General features: G+C 48.6%; 3 protein-coding genes across 3 annotated transcripts; all 3 read right to left on the bottom strand.

Annotated features, from left to right (window-relative positions):
* Window positions 1-1,075: 1,075 nt before the first annotated feature.
* DFJ58DRAFT_759153 (MoaB/Mog domain-containing protein) lies at window positions 1,076-3,519 on the bottom strand. The gene is made up of 9 exons (XM_041388340.1): window positions 3,454-3,519; window positions 3,168-3,394; window positions 2,763-3,117; window positions 2,604-2,707; window positions 2,456-2,558; window positions 2,055-2,404; window positions 1,818-2,005; window positions 1,425-1,770; window positions 1,076-1,375 (listed from the first exon to the last, which is right to left on the bottom strand). Exons 1-9 carry the CDS (start codon window positions 3,482-3,484, stop codon window positions 1,142-1,144), a joined length of 1,938 nt encoding a protein of 645 aa, XP_041249925.1. The 5' UTR covers window positions 3,485-3,519; the 3' UTR covers window positions 1,076-1,141.
* Window positions 3,520-4,160: 641 nt separating this feature from the next.
* On the bottom strand, window positions 4,161-7,238 carry DFJ58DRAFT_759149 (uncharacterized protein). Its single transcript, XM_041388339.1, has 5 exons — window positions 7,002-7,238; window positions 6,698-6,940; window positions 5,389-6,538; window positions 4,835-5,335; window positions 4,161-4,762 (listed from the first exon to the last, which is right to left on the bottom strand). Exons 1-5 carry the CDS (start codon window positions 7,167-7,169, stop codon window positions 4,380-4,382), a joined length of 2,445 nt encoding a protein of 814 aa, XP_041249924.1. The 5' UTR covers window positions 7,170-7,238; the 3' UTR covers window positions 4,161-4,379.
* Window positions 7,239-7,273: 35 nt separating this feature from the next.
* On the bottom strand, window positions 7,274-10,446 carry DFJ58DRAFT_759144 (cleft lip and palate associated transmembrane protein). The gene is made up of 17 exons (XM_041388338.1): window positions 10,332-10,446; window positions 10,243-10,276; window positions 9,870-10,189; window positions 9,705-9,819; window positions 9,564-9,649; window positions 9,472-9,510; window positions 9,350-9,422; window positions 8,974-9,301; window positions 8,845-8,919; window positions 8,593-8,713; window positions 8,466-8,541; window positions 8,377-8,416; window positions 8,165-8,315; window positions 8,067-8,108; window positions 7,938-8,008; window positions 7,796-7,874; window positions 7,274-7,736 (listed from the first exon to the last, which is right to left on the bottom strand). The coding sequence occupies exons 1-17, from the start codon at window positions 10,413-10,415 to the stop codon at window positions 7,629-7,631; spliced, it is 1,842 nt and encodes a 613-aa protein (XP_041249923.1). The 5' UTR covers window positions 10,416-10,446; the 3' UTR covers window positions 7,274-7,628.
* Window positions 10,447-10,452: the final 6 nt, after the last annotated feature.

Raw genomic sequence — 10,452 nt, 5'->3', positions numbered from 1 at the left:
GACGCCCAGGACATACTGAGCCTGTTGTTCGCCTCCATCAAGGCTGCAGCGAGAACATCCTGGTTTTTATGTGCGTCTTCCTTGATGGTATAAGCCCATTTACCTCTGCAAATGATCTCCGCAGCTTCTAGAATGTATCCTCTCGCATCCGATTGTCACGATAGTGCAGTTGGCGCTTCCCGGCTGTAAAATGTGCTGATACCATAACTAACTAGTACTTACGACCTGTCCAATGTCATCAATGTTGCGAAGCTCATCTATCCTGGATAACTTCACAATCACCTCCAATCGTCCCCGCTAACGCGACAATTCGGCTGAACCCTCAGATCTGGACTCTACTAGATGTGTGGTTAAACCTCGCTCGTGAACTCATTGTCCCTCGGAATGTAGAGTAAGTTCTTGAAAGTCCTCATGCCCCCGCGATACTTATAGCGACTATTCACAGACATAGTCGTGGCGAACTTTCTCATGTTTGTGAAATCAGTCATTCAATGGGCAGATCATGAGCCTCATAGGCCAAATTGTTGGAGCTCTAGTAGGTGGAAAAGTTCTCCATCAGAGTTTCTTTTTACCTCCGGATCCAACACAGGCTTGACACAGCCATACTATCTGTGACGTGTATTCTTAGATCTTGCCGAATAGCGGTATGTTCTGCCATCAATAAACGTCACTGGCAGCATGGGGGAAGACTGTTGTTGGTCGCTGGCACTTGTCTTCCCAACTTTGCCTGGGAGAACACATGAAACCGAACGTACTCAATCTGCCAGCAGTGCTCAACTTTGAATGAAAGACTTAGGAGCTTATGAAAGGGGAACTCGGGCGCGCCGCAACAACTTATATATGTAAGTTCCAGATACTCGGACACCCAACTAAAAGGTTCTTAATAGATGGGCACACTAGAAATTGAAGGGTCCGGGAATGCATAGTTTACCTGATACATGGTGGCAACAACTCTCCGAAGGAGAGCGGGACGTAACGTCAGGCCCCGTTGCTCACTAAATTTGATCAGAAAATCTGGAGGGACGCGCTGACCATTGTCGAAGCTGTTGACGTTTCCGACGGGCAAGCGGATGTATACAGGACTTGAGCTTGCTTTCATTGTGAACGTTGCTAATGAGGCGTGACTATGTTAATGTAGTATTTACATCTGCAATTCTCCGATAATAACAGCATCTGCATAACTCCCAGCTTCCAATCTATCTGGCCCACCTTCCTTTTTTGTTGGTAGTTGTACAAGGCCGTTCGCTCCGCTCAGGCTTGCAACTCGACTCGACCTTTGGCCACCTGTACTCGTTACTAGTAAACCTTCCTCCCCAGCCTTCACGATCACACGATGGAATTCAACACGAGAGTCCAGTCGCATGGCATCTCCCAGCTACCGTATCGTGAAGAAAAAACTTCTTAAAGGCGTGAGTTACACGTACCTTCACACGCACGCGGGGCAGCTGGCATCTTTTACCAGACCATCCGCCAAGCTTCCGCAACGCTGGTATGACAAAGACGTAGAATGTGACCAGGGCAGAAGCAGGGTTACCGGGGAGAGCAAACATGAATTTCCTCTCGTGTTCTCCTTGTGTTGTCGGGATACTTGCAAACGTAGTTGGCTTTCCAGGTTTCATTGACACCCGTCCAAAGTGGATCGTACCCCCGAATTGACGTTCGATTACAGGCTTGAGAAGGTCGCTCGCTCCCATGGATGTCCCGCCCGTCGAGAGTAAAAGGTCGGCACTTTCAAGACCTTGTTTTATTGCTTTCACATGCGCGTCGATGCTAGAGCCGCCTCAGATGATGAGTGTTGAATAAATCAGCCTTCTTACTCGTCGGAAACAATTCCAAGGTCAACAACATTATATCCCATTCCTTCGAGAGCTGCCTGTAGTGAGGGCCGGTTAGTATCCCAAATGCCTCCCCAACCATCAGAGGGAAGTGGGTTAGGAGATTGGAGGTCTAGAAGCTCGTTTCCCGTACTCAGAATAGCGACAACGGGCTTGCGATGCACTTTGACCTGATAACAGTTCATCTCCGCAGTGACACACGTCTATTTGTCGACATACCTCTTTTCTCCCGACAAATGTTAGGGTCCCAACTTCGCCTCCGAGACTCGTCAGGACCTCGCCTCTCTGAAGCACGAGGTCACCCTTATGCACATCAGAGCCCGGTTCTCGGATATTGTCGCCTGGCGGGACCTGCGCGAGAGTTTTCACCTCTTTTTCTTCTGCATCCTGTCCATTCGCATCCTTGGCAGTAGATAATAGCTCAGTATCTTCAACCATGATCACCGTATCAGTTCCTGCTGGGAGGGGCCCTCCCGTGTTAATTCGAAAAATGGATCCCTCAGGAAGAACATCGGTCAAGGCGTGAGTTCTAGACGTCAAAACCTTGTACGCTCCAGGAGGGTCAGACGCTAATGGCTACATCAGCATAGCCCATCACATGCACAGATATGAAAACTAACAGTGAAGCGCATAGCCATCTACGCTGGTAGTCTTTGATGAAGGAACATTTTGCGGAGCAAAGACATCTTCGCCGAGGATGTTACCAGCCAGCGCAGGTGTCACCTGTTGATACTCAGCAAGTACTCGATGTGTCTAGCCTTCACTGACAGGAAGAGATACCACACCCAGTGGTTGGATTTCATTCACGATGATATTCAGAGCGTCCTCGAGGGATATTTGCGAATATGGTGAAACGCGATGACGAGCAGAAACTGTCGATGATCACATAATGCATTGATGCGGACTAAGTATTGGATGAAGACTTACCGGGCAAAGAAGGATCATGAGATAAAATTGACCGAGGCTGAGGCACGCGGTGATCATGATGATGATGGTGGTGGTGCGGGACTCCACCATGTCCTGAACCCATAGCAGCATGCACCTGCTTGCCAGTTCCCCCTCTGATGAGATCGATGGCATGTTCGATGAACCCATTTGCAAAAAGAGCCTCCAGGTTTTCTTTGACTGCCTTCACACTGCCAGGAAGTGTGACGACAAGAGTATTTCCTACTGTGCCTGCGACAGGTCGAGATAGTGCTGCCAGCGGAGTGCGCTTCAACGACTCGGCTAGCAGTAGATGAACGATTCCTGCTGCCTCGCGCTCTAACAAGGGGGCAATCGCCTAAAGAGGAGGAAGTTAGTACCTGCGGAAGCAGTATGAATGGTATCTACTTCAGGTGTCCGATCGCGCACGCCGAATCCTGTTCCCCCCGTGGAGATGATCCAGTCAACAGCGTTTTCGACATCGTAGCACCAGTTTTTTACTGTCTCCCTTATTTGTTGTTCATCATCTGGAAGAATCGCCGAGCGTGTGCAACCGTGCCCTCGTTGCCGAACGATCTCCTGAATCGTTGGACCCGATCTGTCTGCAGCTGCGTCCACCGATGCTGTGTCGCTGACTGACACGATTTGTGGCTCAGTTTGACCCTCAGCGATATGAAGTCAACAACACCCTAACCTGTGATAACGCCAACTTTAATTGCGCTCATGAATGTTCAGGGAGGATGCTGAGCGCTGATCGTTGGCATTACTCACGGCCCCAGGTTTATCTCATCAAGTCACACGGCCGCAAAGCTGCTTCTATATAGATAACAGGTACAGCGCCTCCTGTCAAAGGCCTGAGGCCTGAGGGGCCAATTGAGCTTCAATGATGACAATTTGGAGCTCCTCCATGTGCTCCATATCTGACTCATCACATGTAGGCTTTGATGGAGGCAAGCGGGCCGAAGAACAAGATCTGCAGGAACGAAACGGTGTAGTAGGTACCTAAGCGCAAACCCCATGGGGGCTCCGCGATGTCGTGATACTCGACACCAGACTTCAAAACTTAAAGTCAACTCGTAAAATTCTGCCCGAGTCGGTAGAAATCTGAAACCTTGAGCTTGTCATATTCATATTGTAGCGGTGTGATCTAGTACGTACAAGGAGAAGATGACAGGCTAACGGAACTAGACCAGAAAACGGACGAATGGTGGAAGAATATGACAAGATGGTGAAAAGTAGTGACAGGCTTTCCACAAACATGATGATTACACTTGGTCGCCACTGCTGGTGAAGTCGACATGGAATTACGGTCCCTCTGATTGGACCGTGACATCCAAACAAAATAGCAACCAATCAAGCTTAAGTCATTAGCTAGCTCAAACTTAAATTCAAACTTTGCTGGGCGGAACTTCCATTTATGGTTACAAATGTAAGTACTCATCCATTGAACAATACATCTGCGATCGCAGGAAAAGAAACTAAGATGAATTTCAATGCACGCCAAAACATCCGTACCATGTACAACAAACGGTATTGGTACAAGTAGGTTATCAAGGTGCAAAGTAGATGAAGCACGGCAATTATTGAAAGAATAATGTAGATCACCAACTTGAAGTGGTCTTATGCCAGGCTTCTCCACATTCCAGCCGCTGGAAGTTTACTTCGGGCTTCAAGGATCTTGAACGCCCGCTGTCTGCCCCGTGCTTCATCAGGAGGGTCCATTTGAGAAGGTTCGTCATCACTCTCGTCATCCTCGTCACCCTCGTCATCTGGCGAGACAAAGTCCAGCGTTCCGGGGTCCATGGAACGGTCACGATCACGAGCGGCATACGAAGCTTTGCGCAAAGAAGAAGTGGAATGCCTGCCAACCATATTTGGCAAAGGGGGCACCATGGCACTAGCACGGTCAGGAAGGGATGTCTTTGGCTGATATGACGCCAATGATAGAGGTTCTCGCTTGCGTGATAATGGCCCAATACTGATGGGCAACGACCCCGGGATTCCTGGAGGATGATAACGCGTACCTACATAAGCCTTGAACATGGCGACTTGATTAAAGGGAAGAAAAAACTGACCCGAAGTTATATCGTCACTGTCATCGGTGTCACTAACAGTGACACCGACTTCAACCTCCTCCGGTATGAACGCCCCAGCCGAGCCGTTCTTGCCACCTTGTCTACTGACAAACAACTGCCACGCTCTGCTATTGGGCTTCCAAGCGCCTCTGTGACTCGGGGTATCAGCGGCAACCAACTTCAAAATTTCATGTTCTTGGGGATCAGGAGCCTTAGCTTCAATGGTGGGTCGGATACATTCAGTGTGCAACTGTTCAGAGGTTGGGGCTTGTGTTCTAAATGTCGAGTCCTGTTTAGTTATCTGGGCTTGAAGAGAAGCATAGGCGGGTAATGAGGTCGGCCTCAATGACGATAGAGATGTTGGTAGGCCAATATGGTTCGTGTTGTTACGGAGGCGTGCACGGCGTCGGGGAATGTGTAGAGTCTCTTTGAATGGAAGGACAGGAGCTGCGTCTGAAGAATCCCGATCACTGCTTTCACCATCCAGATCAAATATCATGTCTAAAATGAAAGCAACGTCAGAAAATCGCGTAAAAATGATCACAGTTAGGTACCTTGCACATCGCGTCCTTGACTGCTTCCATTTTTCTCCGGATTTGGCCCGTCGGCTATCAACGTGTCTGGTTTAATGTCAAATGTCACCTTGCGCTTCCCCCTCGACTCGTTGCCATTCTTGCCATGATCTGGCTTCTGCAATCGGCCCTCTTTAACTCCCTTCAGCTTGTTCTCTTCGTCGCCGGGTGCCCTGGCGGAAGTGGAAGCGTTACTCGGTTGCGTAGTCGCTTTCCACGTCTCTGTATCGGTCGTTCCGGTTGCTGGGAGTCGCTGACGTCCGCGCATAATTTCCATCTCAGCTTCCATATCTATGAAATATCGGAAGCTCGCAGCCGTATCCCGAGCCTCGTCCATGCTGCGTTTAAATGGCTGAATCAGACTCTCACCTGTCGTCAGTGGCAGTAGTTCTCTAGACGAAATAGAGGACGACAGTGACCGACTGTCAGCAGAGCCGACAGATGACGGATGGGATGAATAAGGCGGCGGCGACCGTGGAATATCGCTTGCCTGTCCAGAATGAGTATTTCGTTCCTGAAGGGCACGAGGATGGTGAAATGCCGAAGTCGCAAGAGAAGCAGAGAGCGAAGATACTCTTGGTATCGATGACGCAGGGGAAACCATTCTGCCGGGGCTGACGACAGGCACGAAGTCCCGTACGGAAACCACCGGTGAACCAACGGCCGGCCCCACTACATTGTTGATATTGGGCTTTCTTGTAGAATCCCTCCGCTTAGCGACATCGGACGCGCCCCAATCCTTCTCCGTCTGACCTAAGCTCTCGAGAAATCTTTTCCAGAGACTCTCCACGGCTCTTTTCAAATCCTCCTCAGCCTTCTCAATTTCAGCGACTTTATCCCGTATAAGAGCAGTGAACTGTTCCTCAGCGGACGATCTTAGACCCTGTGACTTGGATGTGGCTATGGACGACAGGTGAGCAAAAACGGGATGTGAAGGTATAAAGGGCGCGGGTGGAAACAAGGGACGCAAATTTGACAATATGGGCTCAGAAAGTACTCGAGGGCGCGACACGTCAGTGGAGGTGATGTAAGAGGGCTGCGCACAGGGCTTGGAGGCACCTGGTGGCACAGCAACATTGAAAATTGAGGAATATGTCGTTGACGACAGGAGCCTGAAGACGGCATCAGGACCCTAAAGAAAGTTTCCAGTCAGCAAACCCTGCATGGAATCATCACGTCATAGACGTCATGGCATATCCCCAGAAATTGCACAAAGGGCTGAGGGAATTGTGCTAGAGACTAGAGACCTAACATCCCTCACTAGCAACGGGAGGAAAATGAAATGACTCACCAGGCACTCAGCGTGTACCTCAATCCAGCCGCAACTACTCATCAGTATGTCTTGCTCGACCCAATCATAAGTTGGAAGTAATGGTCCCTCTTGGCCTTCCACATCCAATGGGACCAACTGCTGCACACGATATGCGAGGGTCTGACACAATAAACAAGTCAGTGTCGTATACCGGATGCATCGATTTGTATCGCCCAGAGAGGGACCCATTGTACGTGTTCTCATCGTCACCTGAGGATGGGCCTATCATATAAATCAGAATTCACGGTGAAAAAAAATGCATTAGCTAAAAGATGCGACTTACAACGTCGAGACCGTCTTGACCAACATACATCAGTGTATAGTCAGAATCTGTTGCACTGTCCTTGAGAAAATCTGGAGGCGTGCTCTGCGGTGGCGGTTGCTTGGAATCTATTCGAATATTGAGACATTTACAAGCCCTGGTTGTACCATCCTGGCGGACATTCGCCATGGTTGATGATGACCTGGCAAGATGAAAGGCAAGGAGATTACAACACTAGCGTTGGCGAGAGAGTCAGAGATGTGGATATGAATCCTGTGTCATAGTCATCCCAATCAAGAAATATTTTCCACGGTCCGATGAGTGCGGTACAATTCGCGTGTTTCTACCTAATTTTATCCAATATCGCCGCAAAAGTCAAAAATGTTCCAGCAACGGCGAAAACCAAAGGTCCAGAGTTCCCCCGCGCATCAGACCAATTGGGGATATTACAAGATATCTCTCCTGATCACAATAATCAAGACTCCAGATAATACAGTCTACCTGAATTAGCAAGGAACGTCAATGGTCTAGGGTGAGTCAATCGCATTTACGCGGGCCCCACAAGACTTGGCACGCAGAAGAACAAGAACATTCCATTAGACTAAGCATTCCGAGACGCTGGGTTGATCGGGCGAGGTCCTTGGAGGTCTACTTGTCCTTCTTTGTCTCACCGCTGCCGTCAACTTTGATGACATCCTCTGCCATTACCTGACCATACTCGTTCACTCGTTTAGGATCGATACGGTAGATCCAGCGCTAAACAAACACGAGGCTTGAGTTCGGATTATATGTGGAGAAATAGCTCGTGGACACACCTGATACAGGAAAATTAAAAACACAACATCATCCCGGAAGCATGCCAGCCGGTGCAGCATAGGCATCTTAATGCAGAACCTGTATTCCCGCGACAGGTCTTGTGAGCCTGGAATTATGCACTGATTTATCGTAAATTCTTACGCAAAAAGATCGTCGACAACTGTCGACAAAGTCTTATATATCATTGCTTTCATAGGCATATGCGCCACACTCTGAAAGAATATCGCAAGTCAGGACAGGATATAATCCCCGTATGGGCAAGCGACAAACCTTGAGTTTGTAGTTGATAATGAGTTGAGGTATCAATTGTGCCTGTCATAATTCATCGATGTCAGGTAGCCGAGCAGCAGCATGCAATGCGGACTTACAAAGCCAAACATATACACGAATGAAGTCAGCGTCGAGATCACGAAGCTGTACCATCCTTTATGGGTCTCGTAAATCAGCGAGTAGATCGTATAAGCGGCGAGTAATGGAATAGTAAAGTATGACACAATGCGGAATGCAAGCTTGTCATACCTGACCAAATAATTATGTCAATATTCATTGTCCTGGATCTGTAACGACTGCATTGACTCACTCTTGTGTTTTCTTCTCATCGTCACTGAGGACATGCTTATCTGACGTGGCCGTGTGTTAGCGCACGAAAACACGTGCAGGAAACTGTACCTTTGATACTAAGCATATAGGGCAATTGAGAGCCAGACGGAGCAGCGATGATGCTGATATCCACAGCCTTTGTGATCTGCGAATAGAATCAGCTTAATTCGATTTTGTGGTAATGTTCCTCATGCACCTTCCAGGCCTCGATAACGACACCCATCCCAGACCCCATAAGGATCATCCAGCTCGTGTTTTCGTTGTTGTCAATGAGGTACAAAAGCACCACGGTCTGGACGAACACGTTCGTTATTATCTAGAAAACGATCCAATACGCCGATCAATTTGAGACTGGGGCGTCTCCCGAAAAGGGAACATACCGTTCTGTTGAAGGAGAATGAGAAGTCACTATGGCAGCCAACGACGCCTGTACCACGTAATATCTCACCTGACAGAGATACCCACCAGCTCCTTCCGCTGGCGCCAGTGCGAAACATCTGATTTGAAGGCAAGCATCTCGAATCTTCATGCGCCACAGGATCAATAACGTATCCGACAATCGCCGAGATGCACTCACACAACGTGCAACATGCTAACCAGTCCAGTCAGGCCCAGGAACCATGGATTAGTCTCGGTAAGCATTCGTTTGACCTCGTCAAGTTCCGCTCCTGCGCCACCACCTTGTTGCTTGAGGGCTTCGTCGAAGCCATGACTCATTGATGCAAATATCTGGAATTTGAAGTATGACATGGGTTGGAAAATTACTTCAAGCGGCAGCGTCGGGGTGGTTGTATTAATTTCGATCAGATGCGAGCGAAGTAACCAAAAGTCATTGGGGAAGACTATAGGCTTGTAGAATCCTTTAGTGCCAGTGTCATCCCGCGCGCCTGGAACCAGATGCACATCTAAATGATAGTGAATTATGTGTCCTGAACCCTCTTAGACAAACATACGCTCAACCAGGACTGGGGGCAATTTGTCGACTGCTATGACCGTCTCGTCGGAAACGAGGGCCAATGTGAGGTTCTGTTTATGGGTTTATCTAGAAAGAAGATTCATACAAATTAAGATCTACCTTGTGCCAATGCGACACTATGACATCGTCTTGCGGCTCCTAGAGGATCCTACTCGTCGAAAGTGGTAGCAAGAAAAAGGACAGTGACAAACCTCTTCCACCTCTTCATTGTCATCCGGATTGGAAAGCAATTTTTTTTCTTTGCGTGCTTTCACTCTGGGCATGTACCGCGTCAAAACTGAAATGAAACACGAATCAATCCCGGACTGGAAGCCGGCAGGTTCTAAGCTCACGTTTCCGAACATGATGTACTGAATGAGGATCAAAAGAGGGATTTGAAGGGTCCGGACTCGCGCCATCTTTGACAAGGAAAATATCTGCCCATAAGGATCCGTTCTTTTGCACAGTCTGTACAAGTTTCCATATAGACATTAAAGGGATAACATTAAGCAGCTCACCAGGGGAAGGTTGATGTCATACGTGGCAACCCTTGTCTCCTTCCAGTCTCCGAAAACGATGTTCTCCCAGACGAAATTGGGAAGACCGGCGTCCTGGTCTTCCCGCCATGCTGACGTCCATTGACGGGAAAACACATCTCCATTCGGCGAGGTCGAGAAATATACGTGCATGGATAAAGGTTGTCCAAGTTTCCACGCAGGATATGCCTGTACGGGGGGTAAAAGGAATGGGTTGACCTCACCTGGCTGAGCGGCATCATTACCAGGTGTTGCGACGGAAGGGGTAGTTGAAGGCTTCGCTGGTGATATGAATTTCATAGCTAAACATTCTCCGATAAGTCTTGAACTGCTAAGCAAATAATTGGTGACGCACCAAGCTGAGAGAATGCCCATATCAAAAACACTTGCTGCAGATCGGGTTAGCTGTGGTATTGCACAGATTTTAGGTAAATGTGCGCTGACCTGAGCCACTGAAAACAATTTCCGGACTGGACTTTCATCCTGCTCGGCGGGAGGGCCAGCTTGAGCATTAGCTGGTGTAGACATAGCTCTCTAGCTGTGACAAACCAAGACAAACCAAGGA

This window comes from Suillus subalutaceus (assembly GCF_016647625.1).
Source record: "Suillus subalutaceus strain FC151 chromosome Unknown DFJ58scaffold_5, whole genome shotgun sequence".
NCBI classification, from domain to species: domain Eukaryota; kingdom Fungi; phylum Basidiomycota; class Agaricomycetes; order Boletales; family Suillaceae; genus Suillus; species Suillus subalutaceus.
This window is presented reverse-complemented; position numbering and strand designations above follow the sequence as displayed.

Bases quoted from the DNA above. Each gene is read 5' to 3' on its own strand.
- DFJ58DRAFT_759153 (XM_041388340.1), bottom strand. From the start codon at position 3,484: ATGAGCGCAATTAAAGTTGGCGTTATCACAG. The intron at 3,395-3,453 runs GTTAGGGTGTTG...AAATCGTGTCAG, and splicing joins TAAAGTTGGCGTTATCACAG to TCAGCGACACAGCATCGGTG. The intron at 2,559-2,603 runs GTCAGTGAAGGC...GAGTATCAACAG, and splicing joins TGGGTGTGGTATCTCTTCCT to GTGACACCTGCGCTGGCTGG.
- DFJ58DRAFT_759149 (XM_041388339.1), bottom strand. From the start codon at position 7,169: ATGGCGAATGTCCGCCAGGATGGTACAACCAGGGCTTGTAAATGTCTC. The intron at 5,336-5,388 runs GTACCTAACTGT...CTTTCATTTTAG, and splicing joins TCAAGGACGCGATGTGCAAG to ACATGATATTTGATCTGGAT. The intron at 4,763-4,834 runs GTCAGTTTTTTC...ATCATCCTCCAG, and splicing joins CAGTGACGATATAACTTCGG to GAATCCCGGGGTCGTTGCCC.
- DFJ58DRAFT_759144 (XM_041388338.1), bottom strand. From the start codon at position 10,415: ATGTCTACACCAGCTAATGCTCAAGCTGGCCCTCCCGCCGAGCAGGAT. The intron at 8,714-8,844 runs GTGAGATATTAC...GATCGTTTTCTA, and splicing joins CTGGTGGGTATCTCTGTCAG to GATAATAACGAACGTGTTCG. The intron at 8,542-8,592 runs GTGCATGAGGAA...TTCTATTCGCAG, and splicing joins TCGTTATCGAGGCCTGGAAG to ATCACAAAGGCTGTGGATAT.